General features: G+C 40.2%; 1 protein-coding gene across 1 annotated transcript; it reads left to right on the top strand.

The window, feature by feature from the left end:
• Window positions 1–3,297: 3,297 nt before the first annotated feature.
• LOC119733911 (MFS-type transporter SLC18B1-like) lies at window positions 3,298–13,057 on the top strand. The gene is made up of 5 exons (XM_038207274.1): window positions 3,298–3,579; window positions 3,996–4,091; window positions 8,518–8,591; window positions 11,878–12,025; window positions 12,944–13,057. The coding sequence occupies exons 1-5, from the start codon at window positions 3,298–3,300 to the stop codon at window positions 13,055–13,057; spliced, it is 714 nt and encodes a 237-aa protein (XP_038063202.1).
• The last annotated feature ends 12,171 nt before the right edge of the window (window positions 13,058–25,228 follow it).

Here is a 25,228-nt window from a genome sequence, read left to right as displayed (position 1 = left end):
GCTTTCAGAACTCTTGAAATAAAGAATATTTTGAGGGTATATTTTTATATTCATGAGCTCAATCGGCGGAGGGATTTAGGCCTATTTACCGGTGTGCGACCATCGGATACAGTCAGAGCCGTATATAGAGAGTTGCGACATAAGGGTCGCACTGTTTGGAATATAAAAACACTGTTTTTATATAATTCGTACACAAAAGTCCCATGCTACACTAGTACACATAATGAGTGGCCGTTCTGGTTCAACAGTCAATGAAGGGCGCCTACGTACATGTACGTATGGATGCATTGCAGACGTATTGCAATAGGACCCAAGTAGTACAGCCAGTGCGTGTATATACTGACAGACACGAAGGTAGGAATTTAATATTTTCATAAAAAAATACCCGAACTGTAAACGAACAGTCTAACCAAGTGCCTTATTGGCTCTAACTCCATGAGAAAAGGATTGGGGTTGGTTTTAGTGACACCCTATTTGAGCAAGGTTTGGTTTGGCATGGTCGGGTGAAAAATCTATATGCATGTTTGTGTGCACGTTCCGTTGAAAATTGCTGTGCGTGCCATTCAGTACCCCAAAACCAAAATAGACTTTGGAAGTTGATTAAGCAGTGCTAGAGCTTCCTATATGTCCGCAGTGGCCTATTTTTGGTTGTTCATTGTCTTCATTTGTTATATATAATATTTCTTCCGCATGGTAAATGTAGGTTGGCGCAGTAGTCTGAGACTATATTTCGTCGCATATCTGACGAAGTGACGAATCGGTAATTTTGGTGGTTTTTTTTATTAATTGAGTTTTAGGGTTAAAAATATTCGAATTTTCAGATTTTTTGGTTTTTAATTCATGAAAGCACTTCATTTTTGTAGTTCCGAAACCCACTAAGTGACGAATCGGCACATATTGAAAAAACTGTTTCTTGCGAACTGACGAATAACTTATTCGACACTTGGTCATATCAGAACAGCGCGCATCCAGTATCTGACGAAGTGACGAATAACCAGTTATTCATTGGTTACGCACACACTCGTCTTAATAATTGAATGGCGCATGAGGGAACCAGGGATGTTTCCGTCAGCTTTCAAAACAAACTAACGGCGCTGTAACATTATAAAGATGACTAAAAAGAGATAACCGTTACTACTTCACCTTTATGCAATTTTGTGTGTGTGTAGTTGTAATCTTAAAATGAACGGAGTACAAAATGTACTAGGCTAGGACTGCGCGACGGATAGGCTTATACAGACTGGGATTCATTTAAACGTGCGATATACTTTTCTTCAAAACCGGCCCTTTATAGGAATTTCACAAAAGGCCTACTGCATTTCGAGAAAATAGCGAAAACGGTCCCCTTTAAGTGGCAAATAAGAGCTGAAAACCTCATTTTAATCAGCCCATACTGAAATGAAGTGCCCCCTAAGGGATGACAATTAGGATATTTTTTTAAAACATGCGGTACACTTTCTTTCATAAACGGCGTTTTATAGGGAAGCATTATTACTGCATTTCGACGGAGTCCATTTAAGCAGCTACTTAGAGCAAAAGACCTTATTGGAATAAACCCATACTGAAATGAAGTGCACCCTAGAAGGTGAAAATATGATTATTAAATAAAAAACAATATTTATTCAAAACATGTGCGGTACACTTTCTTTAAAAACTGCGTTCTATGGGAGACCCAAAATACTGCATTTCGAGATATTCTCGAAAGTGGAACCCCTTTAAGTGGCTAATTTCAGCATAAGGCCTCATAGGAATAAGCCCATAACGAAAATGAAGAGTGCCCAGGAAGGTGATACTCAGGATGATGACATAAAAATATGTTTTATTTGTAGATTTTCTTGCTAAGACGGCGTTTTTTAGGAAACCCAAAATACTGCATTTTGAGATATTCTCGAAAACGGAGCCTCTTTAAGTGGCTAATTAAAGCAGAAAACCTCATTGGAATGAGCCTTTACTGAAATAAAGAGTGCCCTAGCTGGTGAGTGATGACTAGGATAATGAAATAAAAATGTAAACTATTTCAACGTGTGCGGTACACTTTCTTTCAAAGACGACGTTTTATAGGATACCCAAAATACTGCATTTCGAGATACAGGTTTTGTATTTTTGAAAACGGAGCCCTTTAAGCGGCTAATTAAAGCAGAATGCCTAATGATAACAAGCCTTTACTAAGATTATTGTACCCTGGAAGACAATAATTATGGGATTATGAATCAAAACTGATTGTTTTTAAAAGAATTGCTGTCTTACATGAATGAAAAAATGAATGAATAAATAGTGTTAACGTTGTTCGTCGTTAGTTCGCATTCACAGTTTTGTGTTCCTATTATTTTGTTGCGTCCATTCGAGATATTTTCCTTTATAACAACTTTTTTATTAGGCTACTGTATATTATTAAAAAATTATAGCAAGTACTTGGATTTGAACGTGGGGTTTAAGTGTTACCATATTTTTTCCTTAAAAAAAAATAGAAAATGTTTGTAAAAATACACATTTCTTTGAAAATGCGCGTAGTGTTGTAAAGAAGTGACGAATATGCAATGGATTTGTGATGCGAAAACGCGCGCACAGTCAAAATGTTATCTGACAAAGTGACGAATAAGACATTTTTACGTGGCGAATAAGCACAATGACGTTTATTGCTATCTCGCGAAGTGACGAACAAGTTTCACAGCAAAAATTAGACAAACCTTTAGTCTTACGAGCAAAAAACAAAGTAATAGATGTATTTTAACAATCAAATAACTACCTTGCATAAATTAAGAATGTACAAAAGGCGAAAGTAGCATCGAAAAGGGACACGTAAAAAGTGTTCAACTTCAAACGCGTTTTTCTCAGAATTGCGTTTCCGCGTATTCGCGCGTATTCGTCGGTTCGTCAGATATGCGACGATTTGTTTATGTTGTTGTTTTACATGTTGGAAGTTGTGGGGAGTTTTGTTTAAAAAAAAAAAAGTTTCACAAAAGGGATCGAGTAAGAGGCTGATTTGTTTGAAATTATTCTTAAGTATTACAATATGCTTCAGTCTGAGTAAACTCTGGCATCTAATATTTGAACCGAGCCGGCTTTATATGAGAATGCAGTTTGCCAGACAATACAGTTCATCTGTGTATGGCATGAACACCCTACAATTATAAATGGGGCCGATATGTTAAGAACTATGCAAAATATTATAACGTATACATGCACCAAATTGTTTTTGGACAGTTATTGTTTCTTTTCACTTCCCCCAAAGAATCTACGAATTGAATAATAATATATCACAGCACAACTCAGAACGAGGTGTTTCGTGAATAAAGCATGGCCGACCGCAGCCCATCAGAAGAGTCCAATCTAAATGCCCCGCCCATAGCCCCAAACGGCAACGATCAGGTCACGGAAAACAACCAATGGCAAGAGACATCACTCGATGTCACGCCCACAAATCCAAGCAACCCAGCTGCTGCAAGTGATGGTGATTCTGCTGCCGCTCCAAGGTCGAAGTTCACTTTTCACCAAAAGATCATCTTTCTCAGCGCAGGTTTGACTTCCTTCTCAACTTGGAGTTCCTATGCCATCATTTCAGTTTTCTTTGCGACAGAGGTGGGTAAAAACCGAACGTCAAAACAACGGTGGCGGCCGACTATTAAACTACAGGACAAAAGCAAGTTGACAATAAAAACAAATGGCGTCTTTGAGGCACACGCTTGGTGTCGCACTTTCCCCTTTTATAACAACGACGACCGATGAGGGCGCTGTCCAGCTAAAGTTTGTGGCTTACAAAAAAAACACAATTGTAATTCATGAACATGCAAGTTGTTGCTTTAATTCGTAACTTGCCTTTTTACAATCATGAATGTCAAGAAAAGGCAATTTGCTACATTGCTTCCATGGAAAACAAATATAAGCGTAGTCTTTACACTTGTGATATTTACCCAGAAAATGACGTCATTACATACAGCGCCATTATTCACCTTTAAACAAATGGTCATTTGTTATTTTTTTCACACGTTTCGCAGGCTGAAGCGAAAGGAATGTCGCAGACGGTCGTAGGACTTGTGTTTAGCTGCTACTTCATCGCGTCTGGTATAGGTGCACCGATCTGGGGCAAAGTTGTAAGACTTTTAGATTTGATTATACCTGTATATAACGTTTACCACTGCTCTTTGTTGGGTTTTGTCGTGGTTGCTTGCCTTCTTTCATTGTCGCTGGTGGTCAAAGATGGCCTGCCTAATGTCATTTTGTGTCCATCTCGCTGACTGACTGACTGACTCCCCGACTGACTCCCCGACTGACTGACTGACTCCCCCCCGACTGTAACTCGAGTGCTTGCCATTGCTATCGTATAGGATACCCCTCTACGCCATCGAATGGGATAATTCAGTTATAATGCACACACCAGGATATGACTTTTCCCACACACCTGTGATTTTCAAATCAGGAGGATTGCAATGTCGATTTGTCGAACTCCTCTTCTATTCTAATCTCAGCAGTTGTGACGGCTTAAAACAAAAGATATACAGAAAAACAGATTTATTAAGATTTAAGATTGATCATATTAATGTCCAATTATATGTATTGCATGTATTAATGATTTATTATTATAGTGATTGAAAGCAAATATTTATTTTGTGAAACAAATTATATTTACAAAAATATTAAATTATCAAAAATATGAAGTATTTCTTTCAAGAAATACAAACAAGTTCTCTGAACTGTTAGTCTTGTATATTCTTTTGAAAAATTGTAGCGCTTCTAGTATTCTGTCAGCATTCTTATCTTCAGCGACTATGTCCATCAGGAAATCAACTTCTGGTGGGAGTGGGTCTGTTTCTCCTTCCTCCTGATTAAGGATGCCATCCTTGGCAATGGGCAGCAATGCCTCTAAAACAAGATCGAATGTCTTGTTTGTGGCTGGCTTCTCACCTCCTCCTGTATAAAAACAACAACAACTTTAGAAAGTGGTCTAGGTTCATACTCATTTCAGGCATGAGAATGAATTGCAATGAAAAAATACATGAAATTTGTTCCAAAAGGGTAAAAATGTGTGCAATCAAGCCAAAAAAAACCCCCAACACACCCATAACTGGCTAAAAATAAATTAAAGTGCAAAAATTTTGGCCAAAAAAACAAAAAAACAAAAAAAAACAAAGCAAAACAAAAACAATTAATCCCTGTTTCAACAGAAAGAATCTCATGCCTGTCATAAGCATTTTCAGTCGGTTCTACTAAAATGCGTCAGCAAGCGTCAATAAGTGTCAACTGGCATCAACAAACTTCAACGGTCGTCAATCCAGCGTCAACAAATTTTGTAGAACTTAGAAGTTTTGGAAAATCTAAAACAGCTTTATAGTACAAATGGCAACAAAGAACACCTGCAGCATATATTTTAAAGTAAAAACTATTTCAAAAGTTGTTTTTTTTTCAACGCGAAACGTACGACGACCTGTCGAGTTTGTGTTGGCTGCCATTTTGTTTACGTGAAGCTAGCCATACTACACATGCCTGAAGTGTACAGAGCCATACTACGCATGCGTGAAGTGTACAGCGCCATCCAAACAAGATGGGGGGCAACACTCGACAAACTTGTCGTACATTTCGCGTTCAAAAAACAAGTTTTTAAATAATTTCAACTTGAATAGATTTGCAGAAGATGTTCTTTATTGCTTTTTCTACCATGTATTATAAAGCTACTTTTAATTTTCGAAAGCATAGGCTGTACAAAATTTGTTGATGCTTGTTGACAATTACTGTTGATGCTTGTTGACGAATTTAGTAGGACCCTTTTTTCAGTTGTCGTTGAGATGATTGATGAAAAAAAGCAGTGTCAGATTTGCACATTCTTTCCTATAGGCTTATCTGACTTTTCATGTTGAACTAGTTCTAGGTCTTATAGCCTAACTAGAAATAACATAAAAATAATAAAATATTTAATAATAATAGGCCTAATGTTAGGCCTAATTAATAGGCTATTTTATAAAGTATAATATTTACCTGTTCTGTTCATGTCTCGGTGATACGTCCTTGCTTTCCTGGTCATATCCTGCCATTTCTTTCGTATTTTCTGGTAATCGCTGGGAATGCCTCCATTCTCAACAAGTACTTTCCCTGCCTCTTTCCAATAGTGGATCTTTTATACTTTTTCCACGTTTGCCTTTGATTTTTTGCCTTTGCAACTGCTTCCGAAGAGCTCATTCAAGTGCTCGTGCACATTACATGACATACTGGCACAGAACAGCGACTTCTTGGGTCCAGTTTTCAGACCGTTTCTTTTCCACATTTTCCAATGTGCTCCGTTCGTAATGTCTAATGACTCCGACTCTCAGTTCCTGCTGATTTCGTTCAGTTTTCGCGCGACAGAATCACTACGCCGATCCAAATAAACTCCCATAACAATCAATGCACTAAACTTACCATGAAAATTGCAGGCAGATGAGAGCAGACGACATCAAAAGATGACACTTTTGGACAGCAAATTTCTTCCAATCATTTCAAGTTTTTCCCGCGTTTTGCAGACGTGTTGATTCCAACGACTATTTTGTGACTAAAACATTTTCAAACATAAAATTGTTGTAGGTGAGAAAAGAATTAGGCTCGTCCAAGAAATGTATGTCAGTAAAACTGAAAATGCAATGCATCGCCCTTACGACGCGTTTACTGAAATTGTTTGCAGAACACGTCGCAGCTACGACGTGTCGCAGGGCTGCGACGCATCGTAAACCGTGCGACGCGTCTTAAGTTAAGAAGAGTTTAGTGAAATCGGGTGCTGCACCCGATTTCACGAAGCGCTGCGACGCGTCGCAACTCGAGTTACGACGTGTAACACGTCGCAACTCGCGACGCGTAAGTATCTTCCATTTCACGAAAGTTGCGATGTGTTGAACGCGTCGCAAGTTCCTTGACAACGGCTTAAAACACGTCGCAAGTTACGACGTGTCTAGTGGTCATCGCAAAATAAGAAGAGTCATTTCTAAGCCAGTTTTATGCCACAAACATTACATTAACGAGATTATAATACCGAGGCAATGTGTGTAAAGTTGTAAATAGAAAATTCATTGAATTATGAATTAGACCGGAATATTAGAGTTGAAATTTCAAAGTAGCTATACAGTCCAATGAGAGCTTGTTTTCCTTCACAATTGCATCGCACGGCCGCCATTTTGTTTTACGTTTTAACAAATTTCGAGCTGAGATCCGACGACTTTTTGTTGAATATCAGACGACTATTTACTGTACGCTGACTAAAGACATAAAACAGTCACCGAGTTGTGCTATAAATACACCTACGACGCGTCGCACTTACGACGTGTTTAGTGAAATGGATCGTAGGACGCGTCGCAGCTGCGACGCATCGTAGAGATACGACGCGTCGCAGCGCTGCGATGCATCGTAAGTTACGAAGAGTTTGGTGAAATCGGGTGCTGGTCACTGATGCGTGTACCAGTCCAGTGAATGGTGTGTCCTGTACGTTGCCCGCGTATGGTCGCGGATATTGCTGACTTGTTGGCTAGCTACGACTGGGGCCAATTTCAAGGCGCTGCTATGCACAACAAATTGCTTAGCACAAAAAAGTCTGGCTTATAAAAGCAGGTTACCAGCCAAAACTATACGTGATGCATATTGCTCGTGATTAATATTTAGCTGTTGTTTGCTTAGCATGAAAATCACATGGAGTTTTGACTGATAACCTGCTGCTATAAGCCAGACTTTTTAGTGCTAAGCAATTTTTTTGTGCTTAGCAGCGCCGTAAAATTGGGCCCAGCTAGTGACACAGAGGATCCAATGTCGGCCCTCTCTGCTGACATGAAATAATTTCAAGAGTTGGACAATGGGTTTCGGGGACAAATCCAGTGCGGTCATGTAGGGTGGGAGCGTTCTCGAGTCATTCTTTGATGATTGGGATGGCTTTATCCACTGGGCATGGCACTCACATCACATGACACTTAACAATCTGTACGAAGCACCTTCATGTCCCTAACTTGGCCCGCGAAATCCTGGGAGTTTCGGTTGTGATGCTCCGTGTTCCCAACCGAGGTGGATATGACACTGGAACTGTAGCTGCTAAGCAGAGGCACATTTAACCTATCCTAGATACGATGGGGCGAAGGGGGAATGTATCTTAGGTAAGCCGTAGAACCGAGGGGGGGGGGGGTTCACAGATTGTAGGATAAACCGTCTTGTAGAGATTCTCGGAAATCTGCTTCAGTAATTTGTGACGTGTCATCGACTCTGAGGCGTGTGACACGCCATATGCGTGAGACTTGCTAGGTCGGCATGTCAACGTTTGTAACTGACTGACTAACGGACCGACTGACCGATCGACGGACCGACCGCCTTGATGATTTGTTGATCCCGCATCTAATAAGCCGATTCACGTACATCCAACCACAACCGCGATCAAGTTCATGCCGTAGTTCATGAAGTGTGGCACAGAGGTTCACGTGCCGTTGCCCACCTATGCAGTGGTCGCTGGTTTAGTGGATAATGTGACATAAAGGTAAATTAAGGTTATTGTTTACATTCATTTGTTTTCTTCCCCAGCTGCCACGTTTTGGCGCCCGTTTCGTATTTCTTGCGGGAGCTTTTGTCACCGGCGGTTGCAGCGTCCTGCTGGGGTACGTTTTAGCTGCTGGCATTGCTGCTTTCTGTTGCTTTACAAGATGTTTATTCATTCTATTGCAAATCAGGCCCCCTTTAAAAGAAAACCCCTCCTTGAAAGGAATAAGGAATACAGCGCTATAACACCACAATAACGAACATTTGGCTAATATATAACGAACATCCCCTTTGACTCTCTAAACATTAAATGTTATGATAACGCACAATAACAATAACGACCACTATTACGAATATGTTTTAATGGACCCCATAGTGTTCGTTTTGTCTTTGGCGTTGTACTGATGGGTGCATACCTATGTTCCCCAATACCTGTGTTCCCCAATACCTATGTTCCCCAATACCTATGTTCCCCAACCCTAACTCTAAACCTCATCCTAAGGATTTTGGAAAACATCGGTATTTGGGAACGTCGGGTAGACCCCGTACTGATATATGTAATGTATCATTTTCCCCTTTAAACTCTTTATTGGGTTTTGAGAACGATTAACTGAAGAGATACATGTATATTTTGCTGGTCCCAGGGGGGCCGGCTTACACTCCCCTTCCAACCTGACTGTCCAAAAACAGACTCACTCACTGACTATCACTTGTGAATTAAACCTTCTTAAAGAGGTTGTGGAATGCTCGAAGACATTTCCGTCATTTTTCGGGTATATGTAGCCTAGGGTGTGATGAAATAAAAACGACTATTGTTTCTGTCATGAAATGAATACAAAAGGTACTTTTGAGAGCTGTTTCGACCCGAACTTGCAATTTGTGTAAAAGTCGTCGCTGGGGGCAGCAAACAAAACATAGTAAATCGTGACGTAATAAACAGGACTCCCGATGCAGCGTAGTTCCAGCGAAACTTTTTGCAAATCACTCCGCGCAACGACATGACTCTGTTTACAATTACACTGAGGGACATTTTGTATGGGCAGCCACATGCTCCATAAATTCAACCGTAGTTGGCAACATCTTTTACCCCCGAAATTCTAATGGGCAAGTTCAGAATTTAATAGGAAGATATCTCCATTGACTTTTTGGTACTTTCTATTGATTATTCAGTGTTTTGATAGTTACACATCATTTCATTTATAGATCGGGGATCATTCTTTTGTGTTTGCCCTAACGGCCAACCATAGTAAGAAATGTCTGCGTTACATCAACATCGTTCGATCGTTCACGATCACATGCACATCGCATCACCGTGACACGCGCTATGTAAAGCTGGCTGGAAATTCACGGGTGTACTTGTGCCGCTGGCCCGGCCGCTGGGACCGTAGATTTTGACACCGGTAAACGGTGTTGGAATTTCAAAATAATTCGTTGTTGATACGTGTACGGGTAGCAAACGCACTAGGCCAAGGCAAACCTATGCCTATACTTGTGTCAGTCGCTGGCTGTAATCACACCACATTTAGTTTGCAATAAATTTCCAGCTTTCCCTTCCGGCGGGGTGTCAGCATGGAGGAATAAGAATCCTCCGTAGCCATGCAGTTTGTCCGAAGAGTACCGTGCGAAACACGAGATCGGATTTCAGCCAAATTAACGGATAGAGCGCTGATCATGCACTGTACATTTTGTACGGCAAGAGTCTTCTTTTCTCAAGAGATTTGTTGAAATTGGACAAGAAATAATAGAGATATGATTTGTCAATGATTTATAGGGAAGACTGTTTTGGACCAAATTTTGTCCATTGCCAATCTTGAAGAACCGTAGACCCGTTCAAATGTATCCTCGACCCTCCATTATCTGCGCAGCATACGCGCACGCGTTGTCACACACAAATTGAAGGTAAATGCGTAGAAAAAGGACCGCGTAGTTTTCCTTACGTTAGTGCTGATTAATGTGACAGGCCTCCATTTTCCCTAGAACTTCTTTTGATCGAATGACAAATTCTCTGCCACTGGAATTTCTTGAATAAAGTCTTAATTAGGTACTGAAAATAATGAAAGTGCTCGTTAAATTTCGGGACCAGTGAATTTTGTTTTCAACCGGTATCCCGAAAATGTCGTTAAGTCCAGAGATTTTTGTTTTATGAACGGAGCATGACTATGATTTATGAATTGTACTTTTTTTTGTAGCCACGTTTACAGGTCGAGGTGAAGCGGTAGTCCCATGGTCTTCTGGCGTTGTTTTACGGCTTTTTTTTTGGTAAACAATAAAGTTAACAATTTCAAAATTCAAGTAAATTCGTAATTATCGTTTCAGGATGTTAAAACAAGGGTTAAAATGCACAAGGAAAGAAAAGAGAAGAGGACTATTTTTTTTGTGGCGAACGTATACATAAAAAGCACCAGGCAACGCAAGGAACTTGACCGGGGCCCGCGACGCTGCTAACCGTACAACATTAGTTCTGGACACGGTCGACCACATCCACTGCCGTGATGCGTTATGCGTGCCGTACGCGTATAATTCGAAAACAACCTGACGATTTGTCGTCTCTTTGGACTGAATATTCACAAGAATAACGAGATTGTCTGTAAATCACGAAGAAAGTTGCGATAGGACTGTTGATGCTCATCTAAAAATGTTATCATGAACATAATACTTTGACTGAGTCCTTGGATAAAACGCAGCTGTTTTTTTTCACGCAAACGTCGCAGACCTACCACTCATCAGAGCCGCGTTGCCTGGCGTTTTCAGCTGGCCAGTTGCAGTATCCGTGTTTTCGCTGGTCTCTTTTTCGGGCAGTTGGGGCTCAAATTTATACGGAAGAACAGCTCAGAGGTCACCGTGTCCTTGTTCAATACTCATCCAAAAATTAAGCAATGGGAAGGAATATCAATCTCCGCGAGTCTTTTACAAAATGTTTTTTTCACTGCTTGACTGCGAGTCACACGTGCGGACGGGGCGGGTTGGGCAGCAGTAAACAGTCGTTGTATAAACGAGTCCTGTTTATTACGTCACGCTTTTTCTGATTTTACGAAGAGCCCGACGACTGTTGATTTCAATTATGCGCTCGCCGACCAACAAATTACTCGATGAATTTCAGTTTTATAAACATATAAACGCACATTAGAAAAGATGGGAGTTTGTCATTATGATATAATTATATGGGTCTACTCTACAATATAAAAATATAAAAAACAAAACGATTTTCAGCATTCCACAACCTCTTTAAGTCTAATTGTGGCCTAAACGTTTGAAATGTGCACGATTACCCCATATGCAAATGAAAGGGTTAAATCCGGCTTATCATAACACGTGTAGGCCACACTCATGCAAAAAAAATAGGTGAATATATTAAAGCCTGTCAGTGAATATATTAAAAGCCAAGTCATTTTCTTCTTCTTGCAGCTTCGTTGTGGATATGCCTACATTGGCAACCTTTACAGGTTTCACTTTTGCCATACGGACCCTAGAAGGCCTTGGATCGTCCGCCTGCAATACTGCTATAGGTGCCATTCTCACCTACACCTTCAAGGATAAGGTCGGCGTTGCAACAGTAAGTACATATTTTACTAAGGAATAATAACACATGTAGACGGTGTTTTCGAAAAACGGGGGTCCGGCTTCGGCTAACTTACTGAAAGAAGTTTGTCTATCTAGCCAAATGGAAACATACCAACGGCTTTGCTTCATCTCGTAGGGTTTGATTTGTTGCAAATTGTGGACCGATTATGAGCCGCAGTCCTCCAAAGACAAGGGGCCTTAAGTTCCACAGTGTGACAGCTGAAGACGAAGCCGAGGTTTTAAAACTCCCAATTGTCTGTTGTTTTTGGTGCAGTAATCATGACCACTTACCTTACAGTAAGCATGCGTTTTCCTTTCTGTCTTCTCTCAATGTTTTGTACAACTTAGAGCTTGATGGAAACTGTCACCGGGACGTCGTTTACAATTGCACCAGTAATAGGCGGACTCTTATATCATGTAAGTATTATCAATCAAGTATTGTAACTCAACTCTAAAAAACAAAACAAGTACAATTGTATACATCTCGAGAGATTTTGATTAATCCCTTCCCATCCCCCACCCACCTCACCAACAAGCCATTCCAGCCCCGCCCCTTCTGCCCCCTCATGACCACATCCATGCCCACGCCCTGATGACTTATCAAACTCCATGTTGTGCATCAATGGAAGTGGCCATTCGTGAACCCATCTGTGAATTCATTCCTCTTTAATATTCACCACTGATAACAGACGCATTTGTTTCTGAACAGGCCGGCGGTTTTAAGCTCCCGTTCCTTGTAAATGGCGGGTTTGTCTGGGCTTGTGTTGCTGTCAATTACTTTTTGATGCCGAAGATTGGTAAGATTGATTCAAAAAGAATTATTTTTCTTCACAAACACAATGTCCTCATACGGATCAAGTGACTATCAGGGGTTGTTGTGAGCAGTTTATTAGCCTGTCGCTACGCTCAGAACCACGCCCATGACCACACCCACGACTATGCCAATGACTACGCCCACGATCACGACCATGCCGATGACAACACCCACGACAACACCAACTTAAACACGCCCGAAGCCTCCTGACCGTCACCCATATCAATTTGTTTATGGCAAAAACCGCTCCTATTTATTTTACCTGATTCAACCCGATTTTGCGCATAGCACGATTGTAACAAAATGTAATACAAATGCGCGTACGCGCAACGTGTACTGTGTGTGGACGTGAGCGGCCGGCCGGCGTGACAAGATTTGAGCGTAGTGTACGCACGTACAACGCAATGCCCACGACGTATTTGAGCAGGGTTATGATTGGCGATCATCTTCTTCAATCCTCAATGTACGGGCCTTAACAATGTCCAATCAAAATACATGTTAGATAATTAGTTAGACCAGAACTTTCCCTAACAACACTTTTTTTAACAATGCCGTACGGTGGCGCTGTTTGTGTTTACGGCGAGTTGAAGCGGTGCGGGTTTACTGAAAACCTCGATTTACACACAGAATCGTGTTAAATTCTGCTAAAACAACAATATAAATCCTGAAAAGTACGGGCTTTGTTTTTAATATAAATTCAATATTTTATATCAGTATGATGTAGAATAAAATTATCTGTCTTATATTCTTTTAACAAGTCAAAGCGGTGCTCCGTTTTCCAATGGTGTACAAAAAAAACAATCGAGGCGCCGTTTTTGATTGCAATTCCCATAGCGGAAAAATCAGTTCCTGTGTGGACGCTTGAAAAGGAGCGCTCACGAATTGATATGGTTTTCACGAAGAGCCACACATGTCAAAATTACCATTTTTTCGATTTCGATTTTTTTTCAATATTTTGCTTTAAAACAATGTTCTTAACCATAATGTAAGCAAAACATCATTGATTTCCAAGTAACATTAATGTTGCAAGGGGCAGAAATCTCGATAAATGCATTTTGCGTTTTGTCGAAGAGCCACATACATTTTGGCCCCTTGAACGTGTACAAAACCTATTGCACGGAAATACGTAAAAGTAGGTCAACTGAGATTTCCGTTTTCACGAAGAGCCACATAATATCTTTGTTACATTTTCAGCTGCGCGCGCGTACTCACGCGCGCCTATGGAAATTCACGTTAAACAGAAATGGCCAAAATGTCGGAAACCTAAATTTTCGTTTTTACGAAGAGCCGCATAATAAGTTTTACAATAATTGCTGTATTAGGTATAATTACTGGGTTCACGTAAAAAGTCAGCTCTCATACAATCGTGTGATGGTTTCCTTGCTGCACAAAATTGTTTCAAAGTGGTCTTTTATGCAGTTTTAAAATATGAAAAAATTTGTTTTGCGTTTACCTCGAAAACGGTTTTTCTTCCAAATCAACATACGTTGTGGTGTCTCCATATTAATGACTCACCACATCGACACATATAGCAGAAATTACTGTTGAGTCAGGTTGCACACGAAAGCATAATAGAGCCTGAAAGTTGACCCCTGGTGGCACGCTTCCGGACCCTCGAATAGGAAAATTAGCGTGTAAAAGTCGGAGTTTTAAAAATTACTTTTGGAACATTGATTTTTAAGAAGATCACCCTCGGAAATGGCCTTTATATTGTTACTAGCATCTCAATGTGTGGAAACCGAAAAAATCACTTGACGTAAAAGAGAAATATGGTACCAAAAATGGATCCCTCACTTTCGAAAATCCAACATACATGAGGACTATTGGAACTCGGAGCACTCGTACAAAGATAAACATTTATGAAATAATTTTGTGGCGGTCATTGGGTAAAAACTGAAAATTAAATAGGAGACAAAGATGTCTTTTGGGACACACATCTTTTTTTAATAAACTTGAAGAACTAATTTACCCTTGAAGAAATAATTAACCCTAACTCCCTAGGCCTTTTTTGCTAGGATGTAGCCTCAATCCTGCAAAATCCTCCAATTGGCCTCATAAAAAAATAGCATATATCCTCAATCCTGCAAATTCCTCCATTGTTTCTTGAATATGGTCCGTGGAGGGGTGACCACAGCCTGAATCCTGCAAAATCCTGCGGCATTGGCTGTCAATATGTTGAGGCTTGGCCAGTGACATCTTGGAGCAGTACAGAGGATTTCAAGCATAATCCAAGCCTATATTTATGCATGGCTGAGCAAAAACAACGCAAGGTACGGCCCAAGACCCTGACAAAGTGCATCCTACGAAATCAGTAACGCACTTTTGCCGTGTAACTTCAATCCTCCAAATTCCTCCACTTTGGCAAAGAGGATTTTGAAGGATTCAGGGCGACCGTTGATAAGAACTTAAGCAAACCCAACGTAATCTATATCCATCGGTATAGGTAGGTAAATCTTCGCGTCGCAATCATTTTCGTTCCAAGTAAAGGGATGTGACAACAAACGTAAGCGAAAAAGGAGTCCTATAGGTACGGAAATCCAGATATAAAAGGTTGTAAGTAAAATTCGTTTTTACTCATCTCCAACTCATTTGTCATCATTTTGTTGTGGAATGCCACGATAAAATTTCAGCATGAACGTTTCTTGCGGTGATTACGGTTGGAAATCATTGTCAAAAATTATAGCAAGAGAAATGGCAACCCCATGTACACTGTCCATAGAAGGGTCGCGGAGGGTCCAGAAGCTTAAAGAGAAAATGGCTTACTTTCAGGCTCTGTTATCGTTTTTTTTAAACAGAGTGTTATTGCTGCTCCAATTATGTTATCAAGACAAAATAATTTCTTTGGAAAGGGGGCCAACATGAGGAAACCGGGCCTATGATTGAAGTTATGAAGCTGCCAGCTGTCTGGGTAGTCTTACTTGCCAGTTCTTTCAGCTTTCTTGCGTACTCTGCATTGGACCCAGTGCTGGCACTTCATCTTAAGCAGGTATGTCGCCATGGTAACACTGATCGCAGAACCAAATAATGACGTCTTATGATTCACCAAGAAACACGCGGGGAGCATGCTTAAAGGCAGAGTACATCATTTGCAGCGATCCAAAAAGTTACTGACAAAATTATTGTTGAAAACAAATTTTGGTTTAAAGATGCACTGGTACTTGTCATTTCCAACGACGCGTCTAAAGACGCATTTTTGGAAATGTCCGTTAGTAGTTCGTTTTTAATTCGGCAAAGCTGTGAATGAGTGCGTACAAGTGTTGACACGATGCACACGCGCGCGATTGCTATTATTTTGTCAGTTCAGAGCTTGACATCGCCTATAGCTGCAATCGACTGACTGAGAACGCGGCTTGCCCCGGACGCTGATTCGCGCGCAATTCAAAACATGACTCGGCAAGTTTTTTCGAGATCGTTGAATCGTTTTCTCGGAATTTACAGCATTCACTGAGCTGACTTCATTGGGTTAGTTGTTAAGCACCCTTCTTTAGATTTTGAGCACTTTAGTTGCTTCAAACGAAAAAAAAAAGGCACAAAATGACAAATGATGTACTCTACCTTTCATGATCAAGTAAACTTGATTCCTCGATCCTGATTGGTCGATCCATGGCAACAAGCCGTGCTACATAATAACCGTGTTACGGCCACGGTCCATACTGCACTTCGCATATTGCACTATTAAGATGCACGCGCCGTTCCGTACAAGAAGCATGTGTGATAGGCAACCTCGTCCCCAGGGTGTCGAGCAGTACGCGCCCATCACTACCTGCTCTCTCACCCTGGTATTGGATCATTTGCATGTGCAAGATTTTTGAACACGTATGCAAATGAGGAATAGTTTGGTGCCTGCATGTGCGTTACATTAGCGTTTGTTTTTGTATGCGGTGTCTGGGGTAAAAACAGAGTCAATTTGTCGCAGCAAGAGCATGGCGTGAGTTACGAAAACACATTTGTTTTTCATTTAAACTGTTACGATCCTATCGAGACAAAATAGAGTATTACATCTCTTATTAATATAAACAATATTGGAAAGGAAATGATCGCGCAAACACGTACTGCACGTTGTGAATAAAAAAAAACCAAGTACACGATAACAATCCATTACTATCCAATTGCGGTATCGAATCAGGATACAGGAAGACAGTTTCCTATCCAGGGCTTACTATTGAAAATGCGGTTGGAAAAAAAGTAAGCACTGGGGACGAGGTTGGTGTTTTAGGATAACCGCTGAAGAGATCGTGCACAGCCATAGAGCCATATTGTTGGTAGAGTACATCATTTTGTGACGGACATAAGCGCTGTATTTAGAAGTCAATATTATTATAAAATAATTATTATTAGAATGGTTTCCTTTCAACCAGATGTTTGAAATAGGTTAAGTAAACAGTCCAAAACATAACATTTTCGGGGATTTCAGGACGCAGTGCTTCTTTAAAACAACTGGATGCAAGGGGTTTTTTTTTATTAGCAACGCGCACCAGCAGTTTGAAACGGAAAATAAAATACGAGGGAAAAATGGACAAAACGTCGAAAGAAATATCCAGCTTGATAACCCATTTTGAATTTTGTTGGAGAAATAACTTAATACTGTTAAAAAAATACTTTTCTGGACATACAAATACACTTTTGCATACAAACCAACAAAAGTGAAGGTGCGCGTAACGCAACTTTTGCCCCACGCGCTATCAAATCGTGACAGTTTTCAAGAAGAGGCGAATCTAGTATTTCAATGTCTGAACAAACATTCCAGAGAATTGCATTTAAAGTTGGTCCTTTTTTCATTTGACAATTTGAAACCTAAAGATGCATAAAATATGCAAGATTTAGGTATCAGAGGAAAGAAGAGATCATAATCTTCTGAAATAAAGCAAACTTTAAGAAAAACAGGTGATTACTTTTGCAGAATTAATCAATTAAGAGAAGTGGCTGTTCGTGAAAACGAAAAAAAAGAGACCAATTAGCAAATTCGTCCATTTATTCCTCGTATTTATTTTCTGTTCTAAAATGATGGTGCGCGTTGCTAAAAAACCCAATGCATTCAGTTTTTAAGTGCTATATGCTTCAGAATTAGAACAGGGTACATGTGTAGCCCCTAGCCTTCATCAACTTACAAAATGATGATCATTTTAAACGTCTTTTTCTCGTACTTGTTGCGTTGGTTTAGTGATTGGTTTATGGGGCGGGGCTTTATTGCAAGCATTGGGAGCTCAATGTGCCTAACGGCCCGAACATGGGATGCTCTAAAAGCATCATATTTTGAACGCGAACAAGATACCTGTGCTTTGCTATAACGCTGTGTCCAGTTTACTTTTTGGTATTATTGTTCTCCGTAGCTTGGTTATAGTGTCACTGGCATCAGTCTGGTGTTTGCAGGTTGGGGCGCTGCGTACGCTGTGACTGCTACCCTCTGGGGCTACATTGTCGATAAAAAGGTGATTTACATACATTTACGTCGGTGACAAATCATAAATATCTTTGTCATCGTTCTGTTTTCAATATTTATTCATCTGTAAAAAAATCAACTTAGAGGCATTATGATGAATTGCACTTTCCCAAAAAGTAACCTACCGAATAATTATCAAACAATTACCAAAATAAACGATTGTACTGGCACTAAACATTTCTGGAAACGTTTCCGTCTTGCTTTATAATGTCCAACTATCAGTCAAGTGACTGGATTTTTCGGGGTATTTTTTTAAGCCAAGAGTGCCATGGACGAAATCGTGTTTCGTGGACAAAAGGTTGTGAATGGGTTCTCACTGTTTTCTGTTATCTTAAAGTGTAATATCTTTCAGCTGAAACCTTAACGGGTTACGTTTTGAACGTTCTAGTAATTTTCAAAAAACAGAAAAAGAATAACAACTTTCTTTCATTGTCTACCTTTACGTATACAGGGGATCTCAAGAATCCTAATGGTTATGGGAGTGTTTGCTTCTGCAATAGGTTTCATCTTAATTGGGCCCTCTCCGTTCTTCAATATTCCCCCGTGAGTAAAGTTAGTTTTTTCCTAACGGCTTCATTTGATTAAAAAAATGTACAGTCCAGTGAGTGACTGTAACAAAGTTGAGTTTTATTTTTGCTGGTCCCAGACAAAAGTCATCTTTGAACCTGACTGTCTGACTGACTGACTCACTCATTGTCACTTGTAACTTACACGAGGTGTCGGCTAGTGAGGACAGTCTGTTTGGTGCATGTGAAGCTGGACAAACGTGTTCGTGCAGCTTTCTCTCCTTTTCTCATTTTTGTGGGCAACATATTCACTCCTTGCCTCCAATTTTCCATTGGGCAGCTGTCTACATCTCCTAGATAACACAAGGCAACTTTTATATAGCACCATGACTGGATGATTGCATACGTAGCGCCCATATATCAGAAAGGTGGTTGCAGTGTACCAATTACCGACCAGTATCGCTCACAACAATGCATGTAAAATCCTTGAGTATATCATCTTCAGCCATACGATGGGCCATTATGATACTCGTGAGGTCTTAATCGAAAGTCAACATGGCTTCCGCCATGGCCGCTCTTGTGAATTACAGCTTATCATCGTAGCCAATGATTTTGCAAAAGCCCGGGATGACAGAAAGTAAACAAACTCCATTACCTTTGACTTCTCCAAGGCTTTTGATCGAGTACCCCACCAAAGGCTCCTACTTAAATCACAACACTCTGGAGTTTGAGGCCTCTCTTGAAGAGGCTCAACAACTTCTTTACCAAAATATCTCAACGAGTTTTGCTGGAAGGCGAAGCCTCGGAGAGTCCGGTCAATTTACGATTTGATTTGGAAGAAATTGCAATAGAAACCATTTAATTGTCAACCAACTTTAAATAAATACACAGAATATGTGAACTAGAACAATACAGTCGAACACCTTGATAACAAGGTCCTTGGGACTTTACAAATTACCTTGTTATAACAGGTACCTTGTAATAACAGTATTGGAAAACAAAGAAAAACAAAGACTTGGGACCAAAAATTTTACTTGTTATAAGCAGGATGTAGTATTAACAGTGCTCTTCTTATCAGGGTTCGAATGTAGAACAAGAACATGTGAAAACTCTATTTTTTTATGGAGTGGTAAGGTGTTTTTAAAGCTCTTTTTGAAAATAAAATTTGAGTTGTTTGTACCTGAACTATGGAGGGCACCCTTCAGTTCAGACTTCGTCTGGTGACTTTCCTCAAATTTACCTACATCGTAATATTCATACGATGGAATTTGCGCCGGGTTGATGTAAATCAATATTAGGTTTGTTTGCCCTTCACCGACGCATGAACACTGTATTCTCAGTGTGTTACCTCCCGAGGTTAAAGTTGGGAAAATACTCGGGTGAGACTCGAACCCACGACCTCTTGCTTTCCAATGCAGACGTCTTACCACTCGACCACCGAGCTTCAGGATCGGTATAGATTGGTTCTAATTTGATGTACATAGTACCGCATTGCGGTAAGACGTCTGCACCAGAAAGCAGGAAATGGTGAGTTCGAGTCCCACCCGAGTTATTTTTTTTCTCAAACTTTTACTCGGGAGGTAACACACTGAGTATACAGTGTCTATATATGTAAGGGCACAAAACCTAAATTTTGATTTACATTGTAACAGGTAATGCATAGGATTTGTGACCATATTCGTCACCGTCACCACGAAGTGACACTAACATAAAAAAAAATCAATATTTTACGATTTCGATTTTTTTCCTGATTTGTGATTAATTACACATAATCTATCACCTCAAGAAGTTACTATAAACACATAGTTAATTAGTTTTGTCAAAACATTATTTAACATTAATGAACGTTTGCAACTTAATGGGTCAAAACCGGAAAATGCGTTTTCACGAAGTGTACTATACCATTCTTTTGCATGTAAACTGCCTGCACACTACGCGTCAAAAACGGGTTTTGCGTTTTCACGAAAAAACACAAATGTCACGTGATACGCGCGACTCACTTCTGGCGTCATCACGAAGTAGCGCTAACCCATTAGCTAATACACATGGTTAGCGTCACTTCGTGAAAAATCGAACAGCGCGTATTCTGATTTTAGAGTTTTTACGAAGTGACGTTAAGGTTAATTAGTTGATAACTCATTAATATTATTTGTTTTCAATAAAAATCATACATAAACGTGACATTCAAGATTCCAGCTTTCAGACAATGTAAAAAAATATGAATTTTGAGGCTAATACAATGTTCAGATCACCGTTTCAAAACATCACCAACTTAAATCGCTTGTATCTCGACTGCGACAGACGAAGCACCATCGGTAACTTGGAAAAGTATCATTTCACGTGATAAGGAGTTTATTTTTGCTGTCTAATACAAATAATATGAGTTAATTATACACAAAAAGCAGTATGGTGATGTGATTTGGTTAAAATTTAGGCCTTTGACGGAATATCTTCCTTTCTTAATCAGGATTTCACCGGGCAGAATGTGTGTACACCAGTGGACAAGTGTGTTTTTGTAATGAGCTACACGAAACGCTTGTGAATTGTATGACAGGAATAATGGCTAGCGCTGGCGGAAGCACTGGACGATTTGCTTATTGTCAGAGCAGGCCAAAGTGAACATACTGAATTTCGCCTCAAGACTTGAACACTTACTGCAATCTGAATTGTGTAGAAAAGTACAATAAAATTAAGGCTTATGCTCGATATCCAAATATATTTATCTTCATTTCGGCTGTTTTAGGTTGTACAAATTTCTAACAAATAAGGTTGTGCCAATAAACTCAATTTCTCCACGAATTCTGAATTTCGGATTTATACCCCACATAAAACGACAAATATAGGAAATAAGTAAGATTGGACTGAGAGGCCATGTCTTTTTTTAACTATGCCGATGCAATGATCTCACGGGAACGAAAGATTTACTGTGCTGCAATACTGTTCAATAAATTGGTGGATAATAATTAAGGTAGTAAAATGAAATCCAAATTATTCTTAAAAAACCCCCTCTACCCTAAATTTTGGCGCGGCAACTTCCCGGCAAGGTAAAAATCAGAACGATTTCGGTAAATATGTTGACAGGAAAAAGCCTTCTGTTTTGATCAGTCGTGTTTCCCGACGTTTCCAGTGTGATGTTAACGGATATGTTGACGGGCAACAGACGCTGATCATGAAACATTGTCACAGTGCAAAGGACAGTTTACGTGTGAACGTGTTACAAAAAATCAGTCAAGAAAAGGCAAGTAAAACAACCTTTCCACTCCCTGGATAAATTAGGGAATTTTTTTTGGGTATGTTAATTGTGATTTTTCCTTCGTGTGATAGTGTTAAAATAAATTATTTTGCAATTACTTCTAGGTCAAAGCTGTTTTGTCGTAAATTGACCGGACTCGCCGTCATATTCTTTCTGAAGTGCCCCAAGGCACGGTTCTATACATGTATATAGGGTAACTGCTATTCCCAACATTCATCAACGACATATCAGACTCCGTCATATCGTCTTCACGCCTATTCACCGATGATTTCATGTACTGGTCTATAAAGACCGTAGATGACTGCAGAGCTCTTCTGAAAGATCTTAATACGCTGCGCTCCTGGACAACCAAGTGGCAGATGAAGTTCAATTCCGACAATTGCCATGTGATGCAAGTTTTTATCAGAAGCATGACTTTAATTGGTGTTGCCTTGCCCGTCACCTCGTGTGTGATATCCATGGTCAATGTTCCATCAATGCCAGATATTCTCATCACAACAAAGTAAGTTTTTAGTTTGTAATGTGTAACTGCATTAATTTTTCTGGTGTAATTTTAAAGTTTTTAGTTCTCTAAGAAATAAAGACTTACTTGAATTCACAAACAACAAAAGTACAAAGCATCTCCTCATGTGTATCACAGGGGAACAAAAAACCTGTCTTGTACCCCAGAGTCATATCCCAGCTGGTTACGGTCTTGTACAAGCTTGGTTACCTCTGATCGGGGGTGTCCCGTCAAGGCTTTAATCATGTCCATCCATCTTGCTTTTGGACGTCCGGGTCTTCGAGAACCTTTGATTTTGCCTTAAATTAGCATGCTTCGATGTTAATAATTCACAATTAATTTTTGTCTTTGTCAATATGCTCAATTAATCGCTGGGGTATCCTTTTAATAGTTTCTACAATCTGTGGAGAGAAAAAAATACATAATATATTGTTAAAAAAGTTACGTAGATATTTGTTTATCCTGTTCTTCACTTCATCTTTGTCATACAGATGGTATGGTATCCCTGAAAATCTAGGACTGAATAGTGTTGTATCCGGTCTATGGTTTGCGTCATTGTCATTGGGGTAAGTTAAATGCTGCATGTAACTGCATCTGTTTGTATCAGCTGGTAATTGGATTGCTGTTTGTTTTGCCGGTGCTGCACTGGTGCCGGTGTAGCATGAATTTAGGTTTTATGAAATACGGACTCATTGGTGGTATTGCGCATGCTCATGCATAGATAATTAGGAGAGGGACTGGTCACGTGAGAGGGTTTAACCAATAAAAGAGAAAAAGAGTCCGATTTTCATACATGTTCGATTTTCATATGACACCGGTGCTGCGCTGTTGCAACTGTGCATGTTGTTGCTGCTGCGCATGTTGTTGCTGCTGCACATGCTGTTGCTGCTGTTACCGATGTTGCTGTTGTTGCTGCAGTTGCTGATGTTGCTGTTGTTGCTGCTGCTGTTGTTGTTGCTGCTGTTGCTGTGGCTGCTGCTGTTGTTGCTACCGTTGCTACCGTTGCTGCTGTTGTTTCCGTCGCTGTTGCTGTTGTTGCTGCTGTTGTTGTTGCTGCTGTTGGTGTTGCTGTTGTTGGTGCTGTTTCTGATGCTGTTGCTGCTGCTGATACCGTTGTAGCTTTTGCTGTATCTACCGTTGCTGATGATGTTGCAGTTGGATGATATTGCATTAGGATTATGATCATATTTTTTCGTGAATTTGTCGATTCTATGGCAGGTCAATGCTGGGCCCTATCATAAGCGCTACCTTGACCGATTACTATGGATTTGATTACGCAACAACAGTGTTAGGATGTGGCTTTCTTGTGGTTACGCTTATAATGTGTTTCTTCGGGGTCTGGGAGTACCGATGTGGAAAAGGGTAGGTGTGTCAAAGTTATATGAGTAATGAATATGTATATTTTGGGGGTGGGGCGCATCAGGTCGGCCACAGCCGCTTGGTGGCAGCAAACAAATATGCACCACGTGGCGGCGCCTGACTATATTTTTTTTAATGGGGAAACATTGGGGCAATTATGTATTTTTGGGGCAGTCAAAATAAAATCTGATATCTAAAATCTAAGGGGTAGTATTCGACATGTATGCATAGCCTGGGTACGCATGCGTGCCCATTTGCAATGGTCCGGAAATAAGCCACTACAGCAACTTGTGTAGTCGTTTGTAATGAATAAGAAATGTATCAAACCGCAGAATTGTGTACAACAAATGTATGACAAAATATTGTACAAATACGTTGGCTGCACGATATCTTCGGCTGGAGAAATGACTGTGGCGTGTTTTGTCATCTAAAGTAGTAGCAATGTTTATAATGATTTCATTGGCCCGAAATGTGTTATGTTAGCATGTTTCCACTAAGGAAAGAAGACATACACAACAGATCTAGACTAGAGAGATTTGGATGCGGCCTAAACTAATGTGTTTATGCTCAAAATGACTGAAACAATAGAAAAGGACTGGTTTGTTTGCTAACACCAAGCGTCTGAAAATTCTCTTTGATTCTGTGAGTCATTTATTTAATTTAATTGGTTATCCAATCAGTTCACCACAGATGACGAGGCTAGAATGTTTTTGTCCACTTTAGCCAAAAAGGGGGAAAACGCCTAAAGCCCGGTTCATACTTCACGCGAAAGCGAAAGCGAAGCGAAATTCGTGACGTCAACAATACATCCGAAGCGCGTCCATCATTGTTGACGACATGAATTTCGCTTCGCACATGCTTTCGCGTGAAGTATGAACTGGGCTTAAAGCGGAATATATACATACGACATTTAAACACATAATGCGTGGACCCAATATGTCATATTTAGTATAATATGTATTTCAAACATTTTGTGATTGGGTAATAGGTTCTCTCGAATGACGTTTCATCGTGCATCGGCATTTTGCGCGTTAAATTTTCGCGACGTGTATCGGCTGTGACGGATCCAGTTCGTTAGTGTGACGTCATCTCATTCAACCCTGCTGCTTCACATGGTACATGGTGTAGCACAGCACGAATGGAGCTGGAAGTTAACGCACTTCGAGCGTTTATCCCATGGGCGCTAGTAAAAGTGGTGCGCGCGCGTGTATAAAAGTTTGAGCAACATGCGCACGCATTTAGAACATAAATTTGCACCCTGCGCGCATACGAGTTGTAATTTTCCTACGAAGATGACGTCCTTTGAGAGGAGTCTATTGGT

Source organism: Patiria miniata, unplaced genomic scaffold (assembly GCF_015706575.1).
Source record: "Patiria miniata isolate m_02_andy unplaced genomic scaffold, ASM1570657v1 HiC_scaffold_26, whole genome shotgun sequence".
In the NCBI taxonomy this organism is placed as follows: domain Eukaryota; kingdom Metazoa; phylum Echinodermata; class Asteroidea; order Valvatida; family Asterinidae; genus Patiria; species Patiria miniata.
Note: the sequence above shows the minus strand (reverse complement) of the source record. Positions and strands in the feature narration are given on the sequence as shown.